Source organism: Emys orbicularis, chromosome 1 (genome assembly GCF_028017835.1).
Source record: "Emys orbicularis isolate rEmyOrb1 chromosome 1, rEmyOrb1.hap1, whole genome shotgun sequence".
Lineage (NCBI taxonomy): Eukaryota > Metazoa > Chordata > Testudines > Emydidae > Emys > Emys orbicularis.
The window spans coordinates 213,213,012-213,240,115 of record NC_088683.1 but is presented as its reverse complement, the minus strand read 5'-3'; the positions used below and the strand labels follow the sequence as shown (position 1 = coordinate 213,240,115).

The 27,104-nt window shown below is 42.1% G+C and overlaps 1 protein-coding gene across 5 annotated transcripts in view; it reads right to left on the bottom strand.

Moving 5' to 3' along the window:
- CASK (calcium/calmodulin dependent serine protein kinase) overlaps positions 1-27,104 on the bottom strand; it is a 399,622-nt gene that overhangs the window by 203,812 nt on the left and 168,706 nt on the right. For all 5 annotated transcript variants that reach the window (XM_065423823.1, XM_065423824.1, XM_065423826.1 and 2 more), the window contains exon 3: positions 16,584-16,689. In XM_065423823.1, coding sequence (XP_065279895.1) covers positions 16,584-16,689 — 106 coding nt within the window. The remainder of the gene's footprint in view (positions 1-16,583; positions 16,690-27,104) is intronic.

Sequence of the window (27,104 nt, the reverse complement as noted above, 5' to 3'; positions counted from 1 at the left end):
AACTGTATCAAATGCCTTACTGAAATCCAGGTAAATTAGATCTACTTCATTTCCTTTGTCTAAAAAAAAAAAAAAAAAAATCAGTTATCTTCTCAAAGAAGGGGATCAGGATGGTCTGGCACGATCTACCTTTTGTAAAACCATGTTGGATTTTATCCCACTCACCGCTAACGTCTATGTCCTTAACTACTTTCTTTTTCAAAATTTGTTCCAAGAACTTGCATACAATTGAAGTCAAACTAACGGGCCTGTCGTTTCTGGATCACTTTTTTCCTTTCTTAAAAACAGAAATTATATTAGCAATTCTCCAGTCACAGGGTATGACCCAGATTCATTAAACATCCTTGCTATTGGACTGGAATAATTTTCATAGTGGGGGTGCTGAGAACCATTCAATCAAACTGTGAACCATTTATATAATGGAAACTACTTCAAGCTAGGGGGTGCGGCAGCACCAGCAGCATTCCTAGTTCCAACACCTATGCTTGCAATTTCGTGTGCTAGTTTCTTTAATATTCTTGGATGGAGATTGTCCACGGCCCCCTAGATTAGAAACTTTAACAACAAATTGCAGGCCCACATCCCAACTCTTAGTTGAAGGGGCAGATACCACATCTGCCAGTACTCCATCTTCCCCCCAAATCATCAACTTTATCTTATTCAGATTTAGGTTCAGCCATCTAGCTTTCATTCAAGCCTCAATCTTGGCGAGACAGGGGAAGCTAAGCAACCAAAGCATGAGTCAAATTAAATGAAAATATACAGCAGTGTTCTCAAAATACTACGGGTAGTGCAATCCATACCAAATCTGCATCTCCCTTACTGCTCTTGTATATACGCTGAACAAGAGGTGTGAAAAAGACAATCTTATGGTACCATACACAACAGGACCCTCAAAGCAAACATCCAGTTACATATTATCCTACAAGTCCTTTCACAGAGGAAAAAATGAAGCTACACAAGTGTAACTGTATTTACACCAGGGACTGCAGTTGTATGCAAGGCAATCTCATTCAGATACTGTATTCCAAGGAGGGAATTCTATTGAAAATGAATTTTAAATAGAAACTTTCAGCCATATATTCCAAAAAGGCAACAGTCTCTCCAGCTAGTATTCCATAGGGATGATGTAGAAGTCAATCAGATAGTTTAGCACCCCCTACAGGCTCCCTCACTCGCAAACAATGGCTGTGCACATTGCATTGTTGACTCTGTTCACTGGTTCCTTGTTTTTTTTCCTACCTAACTGCCCATCGAGAGACAAGGTGGGCTAGGTAATATTTTTTGTTGAACCAACTTCTGTTGGAGAGAGAGACAAGTTTTCGAGTCACACAGAGCTCTTCTTCAGGTATTCAGATATTCTCTAATTTCCTGGGACTGACATGGCTACAACTAATTGCCTATACTCTCTAGGTCCTGGTCTACACTATAAACTTATATTGGTATAACTATGTTGCTCAGGGGTGTGGAAAATCCTCACCCCTGAGCGACAGTTATACCGACCTAACCCCTGGTGTAGACAGAGTTATGTCGATGGGAGGGCTTCTCCTGTGGACATAGCTACCGCTTCTCAGTGAGGTGGAGTACCTATGCTGACGGGAGAAGCTCTCCTGTCGGTCTAGGTAGTGTCTTCATTAAGTGCTACAGCAGTGCCGCTGCAGCACTGTAAGTGTACACAAGCCGTAAGGTAATCTAATTTTCAATTAGAAGAAGTAAGGCACTTGTGGATTCATGGAAAATATTGCTTTTATAAACATCAGACTATAAATAAGCTTCCATTTGTCAGCAGTACAATATTCTCCAGAACTAAGGAGATTGACTGAGATTTATAGCAAAGTGTACATCCATTGCTTAACAGCATGTCTACAAAGTTTACACATCCAAGCTTTAGCAGACCAAGAGAGAAGCAAGTATCAGCATAGAAGACCCCGTATGGAAAGTGACCTGTAAGCAGTTTTCTAGAGGGTCGCTGTGATCTGAAAGTCTGCCTTTCCCCTGATGCAGTGCCTCTGCAGTTGTGATCCGATGACGACTCTTTTTCTCAGGCCTTTCGAAAGGGAGGCTGAAGTGTTAGGGTGGTTGAAAGTGGAGGAGGTATTATTCAAGCACCTCCAACTGATCACAACTGCATCGGCACTGCATCACGGGAGAGGCAGACTTTCAGGCATCCAGATTTTAAATCATTTATAGTTTCAAACAACACCTTGCAAGCCAGCCAGAAACTAAAAGGCATCCAGTTCAGATCACAGTACCGTGCTTTCAACACAAAGCTCCACTTAAGTGCACAGATGTAACCTACACCAACTTCAGCTGAACCCGTATGTAGAGTGTGCTGTAAGTGGACAAAAGTATGGATAACTGTAAAAAGTCTGCAACCAAAGGAAACTTGCACTCATCTTACCAGGAAAAAATCCTATTGGCCACAGCTGCTATTTGAGCATCCAGCAGCAATGTCAGAGTTAACTAGCCCTACAAATTGCAAAACTATATTAGGGTATTTCTAGTTGTTTTCCCTATATTTGCAATATTACATCAGTCTTGTCAGTCTTAATTTGCCCTTATGCAAATCCCAATCTTTTACACAGAGTGTCATGCATGGCACTCTGTACTGCAATGCCATGGCCAGATATAGTGGAGATGAGGTAAAGCTGGGCGTCAGCTCTCCTGAGACATTTCTGCCAACGCGTCCTTCTAACCCTCCTACAGGTCTATGTTGAGCTAGACAAGTGACAAGGTAGAACCCTGAAGGGTCTTTGGCATGACATTCTTCAGAATAACTATGTTCAGACCTCTCACGAAGGAGTATAGAAGCCACACAAGAGTGATTCTATCCAGACCTGCTAGGAATTGCAGATGAATCAAAATCCAGTGGTATCAAAGATAGATGTCAAAGAGCAATGGCATCAGAGCTAAAAGAATCACTAAGGACACTTTCCCCTCATGTATGACTAAGATGAGATAACAGACTAGTGCCCATAGTGTAGATAATTGAATACCACCACCAGTTTCCATCCTACAGCCATCCCTAAAACCTTATTTACTGAGGTCAGGGAAATTTGAAGATTCCCTACACTACCAGAGTTGTCCAGTCACAACTATTTTAAAAACAAACTTTCCCCAAGAAGAGGGATCAGACACAGCATCAAGTAATAGTTTCTTTACAATAATATGTACATCTATAATACATTGTGTCCTCAAAAGCTCTTCTCCTATACACTCCTATCTTTAAGATTGTACTACTCCAAAAATAAATGTGTTCACTTTAATACTTTTCCTACAGATAAATGGCAGTTTTCAAAAGTGAGAAGAAAATCTCCCTTATTTTTGAAAATTAAAGTCAATTTGAAATTGTCCTGATATTGTTAAAATGGGCTACAGCATGTGAGCAGTAATGCTTTCTACATTTTATTCAATCAGTTCAACTACATCAATCTCACTAGCACAACCATACTGTGTCTGTATTTTTTCCTCACTGAGACTTTAACTGATAAGCTTTCATGACGAAAGCTTACTGTAAGAGTTGAATTTAAAGTTTAAAATTTATGATGAAAGTCTTTGTTACTGTGGAGTTTGCGAGATGGAATCTTGGTCTCTTCTATGGTAAACCACAGAAAATTCAATATGCTTAAACAGTAAACCAATCATTATAGCAACATCTCAATTTGTACTTCAACTAAAACACAATTTTTGCAGAAACTAGAGGGATTCGCTACATGAAAGTTATATTTTATGAGAGTATTAAGGACTTGAGATATTGGAAAAATAGAGGTGCAAGAAGTCTTAACCCCCAGTTTTTTTCAGGTTGGGATAGGCCATGTCAACGCCATGCCAGAATACCTTGATGGCCAAGCATGCAATACTGTCTAAAAATTCAGAAAATAACCAACGTATGCTACACTCCATTAAAATGTTTATTTTTTGTTTTGGTTAAGAAAGAATCTAGCGTAAGCTAGAGTCCTCGACACACATTGATGATGTGGAGAGAAAGATGTCATTGTAGTTGAAAGGCAACACTTCCTTGTATATCCCCAGCACTCAAATGTGTGATGGCACGAGATGGTGCTCATACAGGGAGTAGGAAATACTCTGTAGCAGGGTTTTGAGTAACACTATGTTTTATGTAACATTTCAATGTGGGCTGTGTCTTCTTTATACAGTAACTCCTCACTTAACGTTGTAGTTATGTCCCTGAAAAATGCAACTTTAAGCGAAACGATGTTAAGCGAATCCAATTTCCCCATAAGAATTAATGTAAATGGGAGGGTTAGTTTCCAGGGGAAAATATTTTTTTTGCCAGACAAAAGTATATATATATATAGTCACACACACCTCTATCCCAATATAATGCGACCCGATATAACACAAATTCGGATATAACGCGGTAAAGCAGTGCTCCGGGGGGGCGGGGCTGCACACTCCGGCGGATCAAAGCAAGTTCGGTATAACGCGGTAAGATTTTTTGGCTCCCGAGGACAACGTTATATCGGGGTAGAGGTGTATATACATGTATACACATACACACACACACACACACAGTGTACGTTTTAAACAAACAATTTAATACTCTACACAGCAATGATGACTGTGAAGCTTGGTTGAGGTGATGAGGTCAGAGGGTGAAAGAGGGTGGGATATTTCCCAGGAAATGCCTTACTGCTAAATGATGAACTAGCAATTGGCTGAGCCCTCAAGGGTTAACGCATTGTTGTTAATGTAGCCTCACACTCTACAAGGCAGCACGAATGGAGGGAGGGGAGACAGCATGGCAGACAGAGACACACACTCTGTGTGTGTGTGTGTGTGTGTGTGTGTGTGTGTGTGTGTGTGTGTGAGTGTGAGAGAGAGAGAGAGAGAGAGAGAGAGAGAGAGAGAGATGCGCATTTCCACCTTTAAGTACGCTGACCCCACTCTTAAGTACATTGCCTTGTTAAGTTAATCAGCAAGCTGAGACGCAGCTGCTGCCAGGAAGCTCCCTCTGTCCTGAGCCCTGTCATGTGTCCCCCCTGCTCTATGGAGATGGGATAAGCGGGGTGCAGGAGCAGGGGGGAGGGGGACACCCTGACATTAGCCCCCCCTCGTCCCTTCCCCCCCACACACACATCCGCACAGCAAGCAGGAGGCTCCCGGGAGCAGCTCCAAGGTAGTGGGCAGGAGCAGCACATGGCAGTGGGGGGAGGGACAGCTGAACTGACAGCAACTGATAGCCTGCTGGGCGGCTGTTGCACAGGGAACTTAGGGGAGCGGGGAGCTAATGAGGGGCTGCCGGTCCACCCTGGTTCCAAGGCCCCACCAGCTAGCTGCAATGGGCTGCTCTTCCAGCAAGCAGTGGACAAAGAAGGCGGCTGCCAAAGACGTTATAAGGGATCATTGCAGAACTTTAAACGAGCATGTTCCCTAATTGTTCAGCCACGTAACAACGAAACAACGTTAACCGGGACAACTTTAAGTGAGGAGTTACTGTATTTGCAAATGTACTAATGAAATTACTTAAGACAGACTGATGATTCAACATGTTGAAGTCAGAGTTTGAGAAACACTGCTCTAGGGTACTGAACAATTTTAGGGTCTATGCACAAATTGCTCCTAGATGTTCTACTGTGTTCATTACCTTAAATATTAAGGCTCTGTCTGCACTGCATTTTCTGTTAGGAAGCTGTTTTTATATACACATTGTGACATTATGCCCCCATATTCTTCATAGAGAGATAGTTATATATGATATGATTATGGCATAACTATGATATATTTTATACAAGGGAGGTTGTCAAGTCCCCATCATTGGAAGCTTTTAAAAACAAGTTGGACAAACACCTGTCAGGGATGGTCTAGGTTTACTTGGTTCTGCCGCAGCACAGGGGGCTGGGCTTGATGACTTCTCAAGGTCCTTTCCAGCCCTACACTTCTATGATTCTAGGTCTTAATCAGGACAAGCTTTAGAATTTTGTTGGGAGTGCTTAACTCATTTCCATTTAGAGAGAGCACTGTAAACCCCTTACGCCATCTCATTCAACCACAGTAATACCACCACTCCAAAAATATAGTCAGACCCTCTGGGACAATCTTCTCCCAAGTATCAGGCCTGCAGGGAGGTAAGTGTACTTCCTGCATGGCCTAATGCAGCATTTTTCAAACTGGGGGTCCTGCCCCAAAAGGCGGTCACAAGGCTATTGTGGGAGGCTAGGGGGGGAGTTGCGCAATCACAAAAAATAGGGTTACCATATGTCCAGGTTTTCCCAGACATGGGCTCTTTTTTGGTCCTTGCTCGTCCTTTTTCCTTGCCTTCAGAGCTGGGTGGCTGGATGCCCAGTTCTGAAGGCAGTGCTGCCGCCAGCAGCAGCACAGAAGTAAGGGTGGCATGGCATCGTAACTTAGCTCTGTAGGGATCTCCAGGGATACCATGAAAGCTATGTCCGGTACCATTGTGGGGTGGGGGAACGACATCATCACAGCCTGAAATATTTTCAAAGGCGGGCCCTGAAAAATAAGCTTGAGAACTCCTGGTCTACGTTCTTTGCCTCACCTTTGTGAGGAGTACTGTTCCCACAGCACTGACTGCAGGGGTGAAAGTGAGCTGGTATGGGCCAGTACTCCGTACCGGTAAGAACCCACACCAGCCCACACCCAGCCCACATTAAAGCGCTGCCGCAGCACTTTAATGTCCCTGCCCCTTTTGCCTCCCCATCGGCGGCCCTGCTGGTAGGGTCCGTACCGGCAGGGCTGCCGACACGGGGGGAGGAAGGGGTAGCAACATTAAAGCGCTGCCGTGGATTCTCAAAGAGCTGCCGCAGCAAAGGACCCAGCGCTGCCCCTTCCCCCTGGGGGCGGGGGGGCACGCAGGAATGTTAAAGCGCTGCTGCGGCAAAGGACCCTGCAGCGCTTTAACCCCTGCCCCTTTTGCCCCGCCCCACCCCCCGGCCGCGGGCGGGGGGGACGACAAAGGGAGCAGCTGCCCTGGGGCCAGCGAGAGCCCCGGACCCTTTAAATCAATACGGGAGCCCCAGGCAGCGCGGGACAGGTGGCCTAGAAGGGCTGGCTGGGGGATGCTGACCCCCAGCTCCACCCCTTCCGCCCAAGGCCCCGCCCCGTCCGGGGGCCGGAGCCGCCCCGTCCCGTCCCGGTAAGTGTTCTCAGTTACTTTCACCCCTGACTGACTGTCATGTATTTTATTTGTTCCAATTGTTATTTGACATTTGAACACAGCACAGTGGTAATGAATTTGTAATTTTAAAGTCTACCCTTGTATTTCGTTAAAGGTTTATGTTTTTAAGCATTTTTGTATTTTTTTTTAGAAAGTACTTAGATCACATTACTGCAAACATCTCAGCTGACAGAAAAAAATAAATAGATTAGAATGCAGATTTACCATCTCTCCATTTTTATCACAAATGTTGCAAAACCTCCCACTTTTCTTTAAGCCCCAGCTTCTGCAGCCCTGCAAACACAGGAGAATCTTACCTTTCATTCTTTAAAAAGTGTGCTTCTAGTACTTGGGGTTGCAGAGAAAATAAAGAAAGGAAACCTGGTGTACCTTAAGGGCACAAAAATAGGAAGCAAATAAAAAGAACCCAAAATTTGTTCCTTAATTTCTCATGGTTTTGGGGGTGTATCTTAATTTTTTAACCCCCGAGGTTGACAATATCGTGATGAGTGTTTTTCCCCCACTATAGATTATGAATTATACTGGTGTGCTGGCAATCTGCATAAAAATCACCCTCTACAGCTGCATGCCCTCCCCGTCCTGTCCTTCCCCTCCCCACCCGCAAAGTCGTGTCTCACATCCCCACCCAATTAAACAAAAATTTTGGTGAGCCCGTCTACTGACTATTCTACTGTGAATTTGTAGCAAGCAAAATGAGTTATTAAATCTTTACTGCACAGGTGATCAAAGGTTCAGACTAGAAACGTCAATGGCAGTGTGTTCACAAGGTCAATCAGTGATGGCAGCAAATTCCCTCAACCTACCCAGGTAGGCAAAGTGGCTGCACAGAAACTTTTCTCTCTCTCTTTATTTGTGCCTGTGTATTGTAATCCTTCCAGACTGCACATCTATGAAAGCAAAGAATTTATCTTGTCCTTAAATACTGTTCAGTATTTGGGTCCCCCAAAGATTTAGTGGGTGCCAAGCCCTGCCTTGGGTAACAACTGACCTGCATCACAGCAATAGTTTGATCTCTATCTCTGTCCAAAAAAACACACACCCCGAACCAAACCTAGGGCTTGTCTACACTTGAAACACTAGAGGCACAGCTGCAGTGGGGCTGCTGTGGTGCTTCAGTGCAGACTCTCTCTTAAGCAACGGGAGAGATTCTCCTGTTGGTGTAATTAATCCACTCTCCAACAGTTGGTAGTTAGGTCAACAGCAGAATTCCTCCATCAACCTAGCGCTGTTGACACTGGGGGGGGTCAGGTCAGCCTAACTACTTCACTCAGTAGTGTGGATTTTTCACACTCCTGAGCAAGGTAGCTGGGTTGACTTAACTTTTGAGTATAGACCTGGCCCTAGAAACTTGTTGAAAAATGACTATTCAGGGGGCAGCTGATATCTCCAGAACTCCTGGCTCAAATGATCCTAAATTTGGGTCACAGTAATGCCACTCTGCACTCCCACAAGGCATTACAAATTTCAAGAAAACCCATGCAAGCATGCAGATTTTGGAGCACTTAGAATCCTTGTCCTTTGAACAGGAAGTAGAGAGGGATGATGGAGGAAAAGGCTCCTTTGCATATCCATCTGCAGCATAGGAGGCTCAGAAAGATGCGTAGTGTCCCATTATCTCTATATGATGTTGTCAGCTGAAGGAGAACACCCCATGGTGAATTCAACCTGAAACAACATCTCAGAGACATGTGAACCACTCCATTAATCTCAGTGGGTGTTCCCATCACCCTCCTAAATAAGTGCCTTACAGCCTGTGACATGCATGAAATATACCCAATCTCAGCTCCCCACCCAAAGGGGCAGGACTTCCCCAGAGCCTGGCTTTTAGTGGGGGCAAAGAGAGGGCCTCAGACCCTCCCAAAAGGGCAAGAGCCCCAGAACTCTGTTCACATGAGTGGGATATGGAAGGTCCAACCCCTGTAGATGAGCACTGGCACACATAGGGGAGGCACCAAGAGGGCTTCAGACCCTCAGAGGGGCAAGCCCCCCCATCCCAGTTCATATGAGTAAAAAAGGAAGGGAGGCTGAGACCCTTCTAGAGTGGCAAGAGCTGCCCAGATCTCAGCACACACAGAAAGGGAGCATGCGGGGCTGACAGGTGCTCCTGAATCTTCTTTTCCTCAGTCCCCCTTCTACTCAGCCCCATGTCCCACCTCTCCTCTCCACTTAATGCCATGCCTCCTTAACCTGAGCCCCCAACCCCTCTACTCTACCTTAATACTCATCCCCATTCCCACAACCCCCCTTCTCTAATTGGAGCCCCAAACCTCTTTTCCCCTAGTCCCCCACTCCTCTGCCCCCCTCATACCAATTCCCCACCAAGGAAGCATTCACGTTTCATTTTTTTCACTGAAATACTTTACATTTCTCCCACCTCCACCAAATCAAATTGCCACTCATGACTCACAAATTATAGCAACTTTCAGCCATCCAGTCCAAAACTCCTTTTGTCTTAAGTGGGGGGATGTGATTAACCTCTACTAACTGACAGGTGAGTTCACAGCCATCAATCTCAATGAGGTTTGTGATTCATCCAGTAATTAGTATCTCTCAGTTCAACAGGAAAAGGCAGCTATAGGAAACCGTTTTTTGAGAGGTTGGGGCCTGTAAGTTGGGAACCCCTAGGTCAAATGTCCCCACCTGGACTGGGGTACCACTGAGCCCTCTGACCCAGCAGCCTGGGCTCCCTCTTTCACTGTGCTGCTGTGGCAAACTGCAGACACACTCCTGGTCTTACATTTCTACCAACATACACAGAGGTAGGGGGACACTTAGCTGCAGTTACATGCAGGCTCTCTGACCAGCCACTGCATGTTAACCAACAATAGAGAGGCTACAGCCAAAATAACCACCAGCTTCCCAGCCTGGGACCCCCTCTGGAGTATAAACCCAGAATTATATCGTCTTGCGCTGCACAGGGAACTGTACAGCATAAGCTCATAGAGTTCGCCCCCCTTCCCATGTGGAGAGGAATATGCAACAGCCTTCGCCCCTTGAGCTACAATGTTGCATGCATTTCACTCAAAGTCACTCAAAGCAGATTACCTAGTAAATAAACAAAATACAAATTAAGTCTAAGATACTAGAAAGATAGGATATGAATTAGCAAATTCTCACCCTGACGGATGATACAAGCAGGCTGCAGATTCTTAAGGGACAAGCTGCACTTGCTTTACAGCTTGGAATCCCCAGGTCTTTCACACACAGGCTAGAAATCCCTTTTGCCTGGGTTCAGCACTTCCCCCAGTTCAGTCTTTGCTCCTCAGGTGTTTCCAGGCGTCTTCTTGTGTGGGGAGTGAAGAACGACAGATGATGTCACTCCCTGCCTTATATAGCTTAAGCATATGGTGGGAACCCTTTGTTTCACAACTTGGTTCCCAGATCGATTTGTGGAAAAATACTGACATCCCAAGATGGAATCCAAAGACAATGGACTGTGGTATAGTTTAACCTTCCTGTGGGCATTTTGGCCAGGCTGTAAGCAATGGCTGCTATTCCACAGTCCATTGTCTTTGCTGATGGGCCACAGCCCTGTCTGGCTTCTTCACTGTTGTACCTGAAAGGCTGGCTGTGGGTGTTTTCCAGACTAAGCCCAGTTGAAATACAGATCCCTAGTCAATATTTATAACTTCAGATACAAAAATGATTCATGCATATAAATAGGATAATCATTCAGCAAATCATAACTTTTCAAATGACCTCACATGACCCATCTTGTACAAAATATATCATAATTATGCCATAATTATATCATAATAATATCACTGTGAAGAATATGGGGTGCAGTGTCACACCACCAAACAGTAAACCCCCTCGTTTCCTCTACCCCCTGGCACACACCTTACCATTACCACAACTACCATATACTGCATACCACACACCACAATCTTAACTTGCTATGGATGCCAGCCTTCCATTACCCACTTTTAGCAAACTATCCCTCCACCCCCTTCCCCAGCACAACACATTACATCCTAAACATCCACGAAAAATAGTGTTAGGAGTGGGTACTTTAGTAAAGAGTATATGGAAAAGGGAAGCTAGAGGGAAGGGCAGAGTTACAGTTACAGCACATGCAGTGTACAGTAGTTGTGGTGACAGTAAGGAATGTCTGTGGGTGAACGACAGGGTATCTACTTTTTGGTGACTTCCCTTTTCATTTCCTTCCATTCTGGATTTGAGTCAGCTATGTTATGTGTGTAGCAAACCTAACTATTTCACAGTGAAGTTTTTTGTATATTAATATTAAATAGTAATAAGATTATGCAATTAAAAAGCCAATTAAGAGTGTTTGTACCATAATTCTGAGCTACTGGAATGGTAAAAATAGATGTAAACCCTTGTTTCCATTTCCAAATTTTTAAATCCTTATTAATTACCACAATGAGTGTCCCTAAGGTGTACATAATCATTTTATAATAGTGTAATTAAGTCCCTTGGCCCATGCTTTGGGACTTTTACAGAATAAATAAAGCACCACAATCAGTACTGCATGTAATTTATTGCTTAGAAAGAAAAAATATTTTGCAGTCAACATACCATAATTTAACAGACATGGCTTTAAAAAAACCCAAATCTCAGGCAATGATTTCTTAGGCCCCATCTTTACTGTCCTCCTATCATCTGATTCTCATCTTCAGTAATAACCCTACCATACGTAGAGGTGATTCCATTAGCACATATGTGAAGTCCAATTCTAGATATTGGTGGGGGTGTCAACACATATTGAAATTATGTGGCTTGATCTATTGTAAGCAGGGTAGGCCAGTAGCGGCCTAAACCATAAACATGGATCAATAGAATGCAGGGAGACAAAGAAAAGCAGCAGATGGCAAGAGCATATGTACATGCATGGCATGTGTGCGCAGGGGAGTGGTAAGAGAGAAAATGAAATCCCCATTGTTCTAGGTATGCAGGATGGGGAGAAGAGGTGAACCTGGAAGGATTTAGAGAAGACAGAGAGCAAGCAAAGGCATTATTTTACTCTGTGTGTGTGTGGTTTTCCCCTCTTGAATATCATCCCAAAAGCCTGAAAACCATAACTCCTGTCCTCACCAGGTCCTTGGTCAGACTAGGAAGGGACACTACCATTTGGAACAGAGGACACAAACTACAAGCTTTGATAAACTTGTAGAAGATGCTCAGTTTAGCATTCTTCAGGGGTGATTTTTCTACCATTTGTAACTGAGTCTCCCCCTTCAAATTAGCTATCAGACTTAATTCATGAGAACTAGGCCTGGTCTACACTACCCGCCTGAATCGGCGGGTAGAAATCGACCTCTCGGGGATCGATTTATCGCGTCCCGTCAGGACGCGACAATCAATCCCCGAATCGACGCTCTTACTCCACCAGCGAAGGTGGGAGTAAGAGCCGTCGACGGGAAGCCGCGGAGGTCGATTTTGCCGCCGTCCTCACAGCGGGGTAAGTCGGCTGCGATACGTCGAATTCAGCTACGCTATTTGCGTAGCTGAATTTGCGTATCTTAAATCGACCCCCCCCCTGTAGTGTAGATGTAGCCCTAGTCATAACACAAATGAGATGGGGGGTTCAGTCATTTTAAAAAAGTTATTGTTGAACAAGAAGATTGTAAACTGCTGAAAAATTTTATTTCTTAGCTCTCCCATAAGTCAATATGGGCAAACTGATTATCTTCAAACTAAAAGAACCAAATACATATTTTCATATGAGGTGAAATGGTTTTACAATTTAACAGAAGTATCTAAACTGCCTCAGTAAACTTTTATTTCTTTTTTAAAACCAGTAACATAAAAACAAAGAAATGCTCACAAATGATTTGAAAATGTATAGCTTTAGAGTCATGAACAATGCCTCAAACTACAGTCAAAAGGTGGTTTCCATATATTTATTTCCCCTTTTGTCATCCCTCCTGCCCTCCCATTACACAAAATGCAGACCCCACCCAATAAACAGATTCCTAATTGGGGTGACGCTTGTTCCCAGGTGCACTCTGCTAGGAACCTCACACCCAGCACTGAATAGTATTGCCACCCCTATTATGGGGGATTTAAAGAAATACTTCCATGTTTTTATTTTGTATCCAAGACCCCCATATAATATTTGTACTTAACAGACATGTATTTGTATATTTAAAAACTGAATACTCCTATACCACTCCAGACTCCTGAGTAACATCTCTTCTAACCAGTAGGTGGAGGTAGACACACATTAATGAATGAAGTGTAATTTTTGTCATCTTCATCCGATCCTGAACTTTCCCACTTTGAAAAAGTGTTTCCCAGCATTAGGTAACAGCATTTTATAAACTTACCTTCATTATGTTAGCAAAACTTTCCCTCACATTTAAAAACAAAACAAAACACACAAAAAATATCAAAAGAGGGCAGAAAAAGGAGAGTATCAAACAGTTACTGAAAGTTTGCAGGAATTCATTTTAGGTAAGTACACATTACAGTTTCTGCTTCATTTCTTTGCTTTTTGGGATTTTATATACATTTGTGACATTACACATTTAAATTAATAATCTAATGTGTGATGACAAACCACAAAAAACAATTATTTTAATAATGGTGAAATTTGTGTGATGCTAATATCATGCCCAACATATGTGTCTTCTTTCCTGTGATCACTTGCAAATTGGGGCACGTCTTCACTACCCGCCGAATCGGCGGGTAGCAATCGATCTATTGGGGATCGACTTATCGTGTCTAGTGAAGACGCGATCAAATCGATCCCCGATGGCTCTTCCGTCGACTCCGGAAATCCACCGTGGCAAGAGGCGGAAGCGGAGTCGACGGCGGCGCGGCAGCGGTCGACTCGCCGCCGTCCTCACAGCCAGGTAAGTCGACCTAAAATACGCCACTTCAGCTACGCTATTCACGTAGCTGAAGTTGCGTATCTTAGGTCGACCCCCCCTGTAGTGTAGACCTAGCCTTAGAGGCTAAGACCAATCTTCTCTGCCCATTTAGCTCTACATTGAGAATACAAAGAAATGTAAAGCTACATTTTTTTGTACCGGTTTCAGAGTAGCAGCCGTGTTAGTCTGTATCCGCAAAAAGAACAGGAGTACTTGTGGCACCTTAGAGACTAACACATTTATTTGAGCATAAGCTTTTGTGGGCTACATCCGAAGAAGTGGGCTGTAGCCCACGAAAGCATATGCTCAAATAAATTAGTTAGTCTCTAAGGTGCCACAAGTACTCCCATTTTTTGTACAGTAACTCCTTGCTTAATGTAGTTATGTTCTTGAAAAGTGCGACTAAGCGAAACGATGTTAAGCGAATCCAATTTCCCCATAAGAATTAATGTAATAGGGGGTTTAGGTTGCAGGGAAATTTTTTTTTGCCAGACAAAAGACATTATATACATATACAGTATAAGTTTTAAACAAGTTCTAATCAAAGGATGTCTGGGGCACTGCTCATGAGCTCCCTGAGCTTCTCCTAAAGCAACCGTGTCGATATCAGGTGGGATATTTCCCAGGGAATGCCTTGCTGCTAAATGATGAACTAACACTCGGCTGAGCCCGCAAGGGTTAACATGTTGTTAATGTAGCCTCACACTCTACAACGCAGCACCAAGGGAGGGAGGAGACACAGCATGGCAGTGGCTGCAAACACTTCCCTGTGGAAACTGAACATGATGAGGAAAACACACTGTCCCGCTGAAGCGCACCACTCCCTTCTCTGGACGGCGCATGCACAGCTGCAGAGGTACAGACTTTCCAAAGTGCCGGGGATGGGGGGTATTCAACCCCCAGCTCTGCCCCCAATCCAGCCCCCTCACCCCGAGCACGCCGCGTCCTCACTCCTCCCCCGTCCCCGTCTCCCCCCCATTCCCTGAGAGGGAAACAGCCAATTGCTGCGAGCGGGCACGGGAAGGGAGGGGGGAGTTGCTGATCTGCGGGGCCCGCCCTGGTCCCAAGTCCCCACCCACTAGCAGGTGGCGGCCAAAAGACATTATAAGCAAACATTGCGCAACTTTAAACGAGCATGTTCTCTAATAGATTAGCGATGGAACAATGAAACAACATTAACTGGGATGACTTTCAGTGAGGAGTTACTGTACATGTCTGTTTTGCTCTGAAGTCTGTTGATAGAAGTGTGAAGTCCTGAAAGTGTTTGAGCACAACTAATTCAAAGCCTCTGAAAAAAATGTTAAAATTTGCTGTTTATATTGATATGGACTATAGCCATTATTTTGATAAGAAATGGCCCATATTTTTAAACTGGAGTGCCTAAAGTCAAACTCCTAAATTCATACTCGGATACCTAAACACGTGGTCTAATTTTTCAAAGGTGCTGGGAAAGCTGATCTACTTGTGAAATCAATGGGAGTTACAGGTACTCAATGTCTTAGGGCTTGTCTTCACTACCCGCCGATCCGGCGGGTAGCAATCGGTCTATCGGGGATCGACTTACCGCGTCTAGTGAAGACGCGATAAAATCGATCCCTGATCGCTCTGCCGTCGACTCCGGAAATCCACCACGGCAAGCGGCGGCAGCAGAGTCGGCGGCAGCGGTCGACTTTCCCCCGTCCTCACAGCCAGGTAAGCTGACCTAAAATACGCAACTTCAGCTACGGTATTCACGTAGCTGAAGTTGCGTATCTTAGGTCGGACCCCCGCTGTAGTGTAGACCTAGCCTTAGAAAATTAGGCCACTTTTATGCAGGTGCTATCTATGTATTGAAGAGACAAACCTTAGATATCTAGGTTTGAAAAATGTTGTCCAATTGCTTTTTTCCAGGTATAATTTTAAAAAATAATTTAGAAACAGCCTGCTGTAAAGTGAATTTAGATCAATTTTTGGATGATCATTCAACAGAATAATTTTGTTGCATACCTCTCGAGGAAGCATTGCAAACTAAATTAACTTTTATACTTAAAACATACTGCTTTTAAAAGAAAGTGTCACCAAAAACTGAAGCACTTTAAATGTACTCACTAAGAATTGAGAAATCTCAATTTAAATCTACAACCAAAATTAAAAATTGGAATGATTTAGATTATAATGTTTTATGCTTAACATGTCATTACTAGAGCTGAGCAAGTAATACATTTTTCAGTTTGCAGGCCAAACCAAACAAATTTTTAAAATGGTTTTGTTTCATCTGAACAATTTTTTTTTCTTTTTGTTGATTCATTTCATTTCCAGTTGTTTTACCCTTTATTTATTTTTGAAATAAATCCAGCTAAATTTCTAAAAATGTTTCAAAATGAAAAGCTGAAACATTTTGTTTTGAAAATGTTGAAAAGATGTTTTGACTTTAAAAAAATTCCTTTTTTTTTTAGCCAAAACTATTTACTGAATTCTACATGAATTCACAAATAATTCTGGTTGCCCTGTAACTGCAATTTTGGCAAAGAAACTATTCACCTGAAAAATGTTGCCCAGCTCTAGTCATTACTCAAATAACCATGATAAAAACCAAGGAGGAAACTTACAATTCGAAAACCATATAAAGCATTCCATCTGAACTGTATGTCTCCAATAATTCAACAATATGGGGATGCTTCAGCATGTGACAGATACTGGCTTCCCTCTTCAGATCTGTGGAAGATAATGAAAAGTGTTATATTAGTTGCCTTGATCACAAACTGATAGTACAATACCAAGAAGTTAAAGATCAATTAGTAAAGAAAAAAGGACATATTCTTTGGGAAGGCTGACATCTGACATTATTTCCAAAATAGTCTTTAGCCTTTGTAACCAAAATTGGCAAGAGAGCAATGAGTCACTTTCTCTTTTCCGAGAGACTGTTTTTCTGGAAAGAGGTAACAATTTTTCTGAAACATTAGTAAAGGCACAAAATCGGATCTGTTAGTGGGAAAGTACAACAGCAGCTGTTATTTCTTTTTCTAAAGTATAGAATTAGCTGATTATTTAAAAAACTATATACCATATTTTGAAAAATTGATTTACTCTACTACATACTAAGGTTCATTAGTTTTGTAATACCCAGCTACGCATGTGTAATCCACGCTTCTGTCACACTTCCTTTAAATGGTAGTAGTCACGTTTATTGCCAGAAGAATACAGCACCTGTCCACTGACTCCAGCCAGTCTGGGCTAGCGGGGGGTAGGGTGACCAGACAGCAAGTGTGAAAAATCAGGACGGCAGTGGGGGTAAAAGGCACCTATATAAGACAAAGCCCCAAATATCGGGACTGTCCTTATAAAATCTGGACATCTGGCCACCCTAGGTGGGAATGTGGGTGGGGTGCGTAGGTAGTCAAACCCTTGGAGCATGCTCAGTAGGACATTTCCAAGGGTGGTAGCTAACTCCACTCCCAAGTTTATACAAAAAAAAGGCATCAAACTTCAATTAGTTGAGACAGAGCCATACCTGAGGGGGGAAAAAGATTTCTGCCCTGAGGGCTGATGCTCACAGGCCTGCTTTTACTAATTGCAGCAAGAAGATAACCACAAGGAGAAAGATACCAGCCTATTCAAAGAACTGGGTGTTTGCTGCTTTTTCAGCTCAGGACAGTGTGTGGTGACATAAATGCCAAATCAGTGGTGCATGTTTTAAATGCTTAGGATTTGTGGCCTATGTACCTTTTGGTACTGAAGAAATCTGTACGTTTGATGCTATTATTTTTCTTTGCATATTATTTGTTGTATTGCTGTAATGATAAGATCATGTTTAGATTTATGAGGAGTCTTAGTTAACCCTCAAATTGTCGTCTTATAAACAAAGTTTTTTTGTTTTAGTCTGTGCAGCTTTACTACATTGTTGTTTTTATTCCAAACTGGGGCAACTCAGGCTACAGGCATCCACGATGGTCCAACTTTGCATATTTATCTTATGTATTATTATCCACAGGTGGATGTTCTGCTGTCAAAACAGACTGACTATTCCTGCAGTAAAATGGAATTACAGTGGGTACTTATGTAATCAAAGTAGTACAGCAGAGGCCATTCAAAATCAGTCTCTCCAATCATTCCCCCACTATTAACACAGATATACTCAAAAGATGCTTTGATGAATGATGCATTGGCAAGTGCTGACTTTTAATGGTCAGCACTGTAAGAACACAGTTTTGGCCACGGCAATTACTTTTAATTTAAATTCCCAGTTACGATCGTTGAGTACATAGTGCCTCATTTTGATAGGTTTCGGAAATATACCCTGGAACACAAAAGCTATGTACAATCAATTATATTTCCTTTATTATTTACTCAAATAACCTTCAGAACAAATAAGAGCACTTGGAAGCTTAAACAATACATAAACACTTCAACTGGGAGAAAACCAAATTAAGTTTGTAATCATTACTATATCCTCTGGAAGAACAGCTCCATTTTAAAAACAACACAAGAGTGTGGATGAGATCCTCAGCTCCACTCTGGTCCATTTAAGACAGGTAAAATGGCTAGCGCCACTTAAAGGGCTCTAAGAATTCCAGCTATCACTAAGGAAGAATTCACCCTGAGCAGGAACAGAAGAAAACAGCAGGCACAGGATGTCCCCTGAGGACCCCCTAACAAGCCCGGATGGGAGGGGTGTGTTGGGGCGGGGCTGGAAACAGGCGGAGAATGTCAGGGGCAGTGCCCAGCACTGCAGAGATTCTGAGCAGTGCTACAGCAAATAGGGCAGCCCGGAGTAACTGCAGTAATTTAGCCCCTGGAGCAGCCCAGGACTGGGAAGCACCTCTTCCCTCTGGGAGGCAAATTTGTGCTTCACCTCCCAAAGGCACAGCACAGAATCTTACCCACAATTTCTCGGGGTCAGTCAAAGATATTTAATCCAGCAATATCCAGAAACTGCATGCTACTCTGAAAAATTGACAGACATACATACAGATGCTCTAATACCATGGTGGTAACTGTAGTATAAAAACCTAGACAGGGACCCACCTCCAATTAAGGATGCACTCACTGTCTCTGCAAACAAACACACACATATTTTTCAAGTCAACTTTAATGAAGCTGTAGATTGTATGCTAGTCAGGATTCTGTGAACGTTCACCTGAGTTTTAATAGCATCATGTTTTAGTTGAAAATAAATGAATTTTGGATTAGGGGCAAATGTGATTTTTTTCACGCAAGTCATTAATGTCCAGTATCCTTAAGTGACTTTCCTATTACATGCAATCCTATACAGTCCCTACAGAGGAAGGGGGGTGAGCAGGCAGCAACAGCTGCAAGTGAGTGTGATAGAGTAACAGAATGCTGCAGGGGCTGGCTGGCTGTCTCAGCCTAGGAGTAGGGGTGCCCAGGCCAAGTGGAACTTACCCAAAATTTGCAAGGGAAGAACTCAGTTTAAGTAAGATTTATGTGTGTAGGCCTTTTTTGTTACTTTAACCCATTTCTCTGACTACTGTGTTCCTGTTTAATTAATAACACTTCGTTTTGAAAATGCTGAACTGTATCACTGCATATATTTTCTGGTCATAAAGTTCCTAAGAGAGAAGGTTACTGCAAGAAGCCAAACCAAATTGGTCTTCCTAAATGAGCCATGGTGAGAAATCGGGGCGCTGAAACCTACGGATCCAGTTTAAGAGTAGCAAAGTCATGGGACTCCTCCTTAAGTGCATTGGAGGCCCAGAGCCTGTCCCTGCAAAGGGTCACTCATGAGAGACTGCAGAGAGGTACAAGAAATAGCACACACTGTGATCCATGACAGACACATTCCTAGTATTTTACAAATGTGTATGATTTAGATTCTAGAACCTCATACAAAATCAATGAAAAAGGCACCATCTAGTTATGCTATATATGGTATGTGTGAGACACACCACCCTGGAACTAGGTACTTAATTGATGTGCAAGACTAAATTGTAAAACTGTGCTTACTCTAATAAATGGATCCCCACCCTGTTATTTTGGGTCCTATGAAAATCAGCTCGCACAGACATCAGCCCAGAAACAGCAACTGAGAAAAGTGACACAAAATAAAATGGTTGACAATTCTGAGCCAGGAGCCCATCAGGACTCTCCAGAAAGCAAAAGTACCCTCAGCACCCCAAAGGTCTGCCTAACCTGTATGCCTGAGAAGCAGCCAGCTGGTGATAGCCAGGCCAGAGAAGAGAAGGAGGAATGACTGGGCTAGGAGCTGTACTGGCACACCATACCATAGAATGCACATGGCTAGAACAGTCCTGACATGCATGCTGAGCCCAGCACATTGTTTGGGGTAAGGCAATTGGCAGTATCAGGAGGAGGAAATACAGCCTCTCAAGTTGCTTTTGGTCAGAAAGGTAAAGAAGGAACCCTAATTGTATTATATTCAGTTTGGAGGATTGTTATTTGATAGAGGAAGCAACTGATTATTGCTTTGGGAGTTAGTTATTTCTTTGCATACACCAAATTACTCCCGACTACCATGCTTTTTTCTTTTATTCCTGACTCTGCCTATAGCCAGTCTTTTAATTTCATGCTTTCATTTCTCCTAAAAATGTGTTGTTTCTTCGTCCTTGATTTCTATAAAAGACAATAACTAACTGCCTTAAAGGGCATCTGGGCTGCATATTTATTTATTCACCTAGCCTCTCACAGGAGACACTGTACCTTATCCATAATTTAACACAATCAGCAAGTTTAGAGCTGCTACCTGCACTCAAACCAAGGAGCACAAATAACCCAGGGCCCACTGGTTCTAAAATGGGCCACAGAGACACTTAGGAACAAATTGACTCTGCTAATCTTGGAGAAATGAGGCCAGAGATTTTTGGGGGTGGGGGAGGAAAAGGGGGAGGAGTTGTGGCTACAGAAAATTATTTTTTAAAATGACCATTTAGGACTGATCTCTCAGCATCAGATTTAAGTACAGCAAAGTTTGCTAGTGTTCATAGGAGCTTAAAAATGTAGGATATTCCAGAGAAGATTATACTCCTGAGAGTTACTTAGTAGTGATAAACATGCTAAAGACTTCCTTTCCAGAAAAAAAGAAAACAAAACAGGTACATGAACAGTTAGAAAAAGAGTGGCTTGTAAGATCAGAATGAGTCTCTGGGCACAGATGATCTTCTAATCTAGGACCAGTTCTAGTTCTTTAAAAAACATTAATGCCATTTTATTTATAAGATTTTATATTTTGGTTCTGAAATATCCTGGACCTATAGGGAATTCTTCAGAAAATCTTAAAGGAGTATTAATCAGTCTTAAGGAAGAGTTGCCTATTGCAGATAATTGCCTTAAACCTTTTGCTGCTACCATGTTTATTTTTTTTTTTTTAAATAGAGAGTAACAAATCTTAGAGTCAACTTTTTACAATGCATCCACTCAGAACAAAAAGAGATGGGCAAACCACTCAAAAATAAGTACTTTTATTCCATTACTTGAAAATTAGATAAGTCTCTCTTTCCCCTGTAACTTTCCACCATTCCACTTACTCCTATCAGAAGTATTTATTGGGGAAGGTGGCAGCCAACAAAGGTCAAATAAATTTTGGGAGAAGCCAGGGCTTTTTGGGATGGTAGGAGCTGTGTCAGAAGAAGGGAGACTATGGCAACTTTAATGACTGAGGAAGAGGAGAAATTCAAAAGATTTGGCAATTCAAATTAGCACCAAAACTTTTGAGTTTCACCAGTCAAAGCGGGCATATTAACACAATGGCTTTCTTCAGACTTCAACCTGCCACTTCAAAGGTTTCTAAATGGAGAAAACATTTTAGAAAGTACAGAAAGCAACATTTAAGTTAAAGTGCATTTTTATTAATGCAGCCATATTATCAGGGCCGGCTCCAGGCACCAGCGAAGGAGGCAGGTGCCTGGGGCGGCCAATCGAAAGGGGCGGCACGTCCGGGTCTTTGGCGACAATTCGGTGGCAAGTCCCTCAGTCCCTCTCGGAGGGAAGGACCCGCCACCGAATTGCCGCCGAAGAACGAAGCGGCGTGGTAGAGCTGCCACCGAAGTGCCGCCGATTGCAGCTTTATCTCCCCCCCCCTCCCTTGCTTCGCCTCTTGGGGCGGCAAAAAAGCTGGAGCCGGCCCTGCATATTATTTATGATAAACTAGCCAACCTGCAATTTGTACATATAGACAACATTCTCAACTCTTACCTTTCTGGCTAGATAAGGCTGCCTACTCTCTCCTTGTACTGTTTGTGTGGACAGGAACAAGAGTCTTGATACCAAGGAAGATAATGGTAAACCACTATTACAAAAGTACATCTTTCACTGGTTTTCTCTCTCAACAATTTGAAAATAGTTATTCTGTACACTGAAAAGAAGAATTTAGAGAAGATTTTGAAGAGAAAGAAAACAAAAGTACATAATTTAGTGAATAAATTATGGGGTGTTAATTATGGGATATATAGTCTTATGTGCTAGTGGGTGGTATGTTTCACTTTTCATTTAATTTCAAACTATCAAACATTTGGAAATGCAGGATATAGTGCTGTGTCCCATAAATAACAGAAATAAAAATTTAGGTATGAACACAGGCTTGGCATCATCAAAAGTGCAGTACATAACACAAATGAACAGTGTGTGAACAAAAAAGAACTTTTCTCCAAATAAGAATCAATGATTTGCCAATAGGAAATTCAAAATCCTCCAGACTTAAAAAGACAAAGGCAGCAACATTAACTTTAGTGCATGGACTACATTTAGAATCCCTGCCTGTGCTGATCTTTATTTTCAGGGAGTGGAGCATGGAGGAATTTTTTTTTTCTTTACTATACCTGCAACAATTGAACGGCAGGAAAATAAGTGGTTTAAATAAGATGACGACAACTGGAAGTGGTGATCTGATCACAGCAGGTGATCTGACAGCACACAGAGTGAAGCATATAAAAGATCAAGAAATTACAAATATAAAAACAAAAAAACAGATCTAAAAGCTTCTACTTGACCAACGAACATGTTCAAGCTGGTAGGAAGACTTCAGCGGCAGATAGCGGAGTTGCAAATCAAAGTATTTATCACTGATGTAACTACAAGTTGACAATTTCAGATGAAGTAGTAGATATTTCCCCTCTGAGAATAAAAACATCTGAAAATTTTTAAGAGTGCTAGCCTTTTCACTATTCACAGAGAATTAACAAGGGGAAAAAACCCACACTTGTGTCTCTTTTCCTACCTTTAACTTGAATGAACTAAATCAGAAGAGGAATAAATATATTCAAGTCCCTCTTCTCAGCAAAAGAAAAAATTCTGCTTTTTTCTCATCAAAGCAGTTCTTAAATTTTCAATATATAACTGAGATTAAGAAAAGTAATTTGAAACGTTTGTTTTTCTTAAAAACCCAGAGTCCACATGACTCATATATACTTTAAAAAAACCTGTCAGAACTAGAGCAACCATCTTAAAAAGGGATGGTAGAGACTGGAAGGCACTACCACATCCCAAAAAACTAGAATGCATTTTATTCATTTAAAATAAAGTAGGAAAACCTGTTCACCATTTTATAAAGTGGACTTTAAGTAGAAATCATATACTTCATGAAATCTTACAACAAATCTTGAACATACTTTATTTAAAATACATTTTTATAAACAGAATAAGCACGAATAAGGAGTTTTACAGGTTTCTTGGATTTCTTTTATCACACCTGTAAACATGCACATTTACCAAATTCAATACAGTAACAAAAATTCTATAAAATAAAATATTTGTTGCTAGAATTAATCACAGCATGTTATCAAGTTTATGTAAATCTGAAAAAACCCATACATTATACCTACAGATTTCCCATTGGGGGGCAACACAGATCATAATATGAAATTGTTATTCAGACAATAGATCACCACTGAACACATACAGTGTCTTTTTTTAAAAATTGCAGAGAATTAAATGTACTCTTATCTCTAGCCAATTTTCAACTTTCTTATTGGTCCAGATAACACAGAATAGACTCATGGCATTAAAACAGAACATTTATTCCACCTCTCTAAATAATTAACATATGCCCAAGACCATCCACTTACTAGGTCATCAAGATTTTGTAGAAGAATATTCTCCCTCTGCACTCCCCATAAGTCATTCAAAGCTGATGATGCCACCAAAAAATTGTTATATTATACTGTATAGAACAATTAAGTAAATTACAGGGTTATAATTTCACCAGAGGTGGTTGTGATTTCAAACATCAATGGCACAGCGGCTATAGTTAATGTTGTCTACATTGGCTGGTTGCTTGCCTGTGTAATAATCTTAGAATGTTATAATTCTGCATTAGCAGTGGTGATTTTTTCTGGGTGCATGTGCGCAAGACAGACAAACAAGAAAGATAGATTTAATACCTCCCCACCACAGACAGTGCAATCCACTTAATAGGGATGTCTCCCACAAAAGCAACTTAAATTCTATGAATCTTAGGTGACCTGAAAAGGACTGATTTTTGTTTAATCATTCATGTACTTTTTGTTTTCTTGTGATTTTTAAGGTAGGCTAGAGAGGCCAATTACCCTATTAGGTGGCAACCTGAGGGGGGCATTAAGACTGGGACAGAAGCCTTAATTAGAAGCAGTTCACTAGTGCAGGAACAGGCGGGGCCTATATAAACCAGGAGGTTGACAATAGAGGAGGCTGCTGGGAAAGGCTGCAGTCTCTCCCCCTGGGAAGAGGGAGGAGTGTTTGGAGGCTGCAGAGATGCGTAGACTGCAGTTGCTCCCTCAGAGGAGGGAGTGGTGAAGCGGGCAGACCCAAAGATGGAAGGGAGAGCCAGAAGATTAGGACAGGGCTCAGGGAAATGCAGCAAGGTACAGGTCAGACTGCTGACTACAGGGTCCCTGAGCTGGAACCCAGCAGAGAGGGTGTACCCAGATTCCCCAACCAGCCACTGAGGAAGTGGCATCGGCAGGGCAGTGAGTAAGAAGACTGCCTGAGCCTGTTTCTGACAAAAGACTTCCCTACCCCCGGAAGGGGGAACCACAATAGTGACCTAGATGGAGGGCTGAGACACGAGGAGGCTGCAGCAGCCCTTGGGGCAAGAGAGGGGCTTCAGACAAAGAGAAAGAGGCAGAGGGACAGTGCAACTGCAGGAATGGGTGCCATACCTTCAGTGAATAGAGCACCACATCACAGGGGGTGGAAGGGGATTTGCTTCACTGGGATTTGCTTCTCAAGCTAGTCTGACAAATGTCATTTTGTGCATTTTCAGAGCACTGCACAAGGTCCACTCTTAGGCATCCAAATGTAAGGTGGTGATTGGGGAAGGTAGGGAGGGGAATTGTTTTTTGTGGTATTGTCCTTTTGCTTTTGTCTTTGATATGAAGTCTATGCACAAGAGACATTGTGCACCTGCATTCTGAACTACATTGATTAGGTATATTTTATAAAAGTAAACCAAGAGCAGCTAATAATTCACACCTTCAGCGCTAAAATAATTACTGCTTTGTAAAACCACAATGCTGAAAGGGAAACATAATTAGCTGACTTTTTGTTTTAAAAAGGATCTTAATCTCCTCTCCCCAAGAGCTAAAAAAATGATGGGTCTGTCTAAGCTAACCACCACTATGTTGGAGGATGTCATTATAACATAGTGGGGTCCCTTTACCCAGTGAAAATGAGTTTTAGACTTGCAGTGTAGACATGACAGAGCCACATCTCTATCAGTCTTGAACTATTCTACAGCCTTGCTGAAGTCCAGTGCTATAACATGGTTCTCTCCCTGTCTATGCTGCATAACCAACACTATGTTTTAACATATCAGAGTACTACCATGCTGTAACTGGGTTTCCCAGCATGAAGGTAATTACAATGTAGATGGAACTTTAAATCACCACAGTTATCAGCTGCTCACCATTCTTTAGCAGAAAAAGTTTTATCTTGAAATACAGTTTATTTTGTTACTGCATTTTGTCTTCTGCTTTCTTCAACCCAAGTCAGGAAAACAGTAAGAATATTAGAATCGACTTAAAAACTTTCATTTTACCACAAACAATTCCATTCAAGTGGCACTCAGGCTGTCTTAGGACACCATAGGGATAAAAGTGTGGCATGTTGCAAAAAGTAATTTTTCAATAAATACAATACCCTACTCAGATTATGGCCATGAGCAAGAAAAAGAGGTGTATTTTCCAAAATAATTAATTTAAATGAAATTCTGCAAAAATAAATTTGCCACGTCAAAGAATCTACATGCCAAGTTTAAACTTGAAGACAATTAAAATGGCCTGTTATAAATCTTTCAAAGAGGCAGTTCACAATGAAAAAAACTGACTGAACCTCTACTGGTTGTGCTGCCAAATACATTTCTCCTATTGCTCGATTTCACTGCTTTTTGTAACTGCCACCTCTCCATTAGCTTCCTATTCAGAGTACTGATAACATTCATATATTAAAAATTTCACCACAAACAGAGGTCTATTAAAATCAATGAAACCACATTAACACTGTCTAGTTTGGAAAAATGCTTTAAGTTGCTACAGAGCCAGCAGCCATGTGTGATAATTTACTTCAGATAAAGAATGAATTTTGTCAGTACAAAAGAAAAAAAACAAATCAACTAGTAAGACACTTAATCGCACATGGTTATAAACTCAAAAGTCAGGAAATGCCAAATTAATGTTGCATGCACAACCTTACCTTTCTCCCCTTGTAAGCACTGATACTCAAATTACATGATCAGATATACCCCCCCACCCCCAAACCATATAACCTTAGAGATTATAGAACCCCAGCACTGACTAGCTGACCCCGACTCAGATCTGGTTTCTTTGGTGCAAACAATGTTTACAGAAATAAGAGTGTTGAAAACTAAGGCACACAGAGCTTTGATAATGAAGCAGAGCAGCCCAACTGCTTCTCCAGTGCCTTCTCTACTGCAAATCACGAGGAAAAGATCCTAAAGCAGAAGGGAAGGACAGAGTGTAATAAAATATTGATAGGGACCACACATCTCCAAGAACTTTAGTTATTATAGAAGGTAAGCAACCTTTCTTTCTTCTTTGAGTGCTGATATACTGCACTGTGGGTGACTAACAAGCATTTCTCACTGAGGAAGAAGGTGTGAGGACCAATGCAGTATTGATGACCAAAGAACCGCTGAGTCAAAGGATGCATCATTTGTGGAAGCT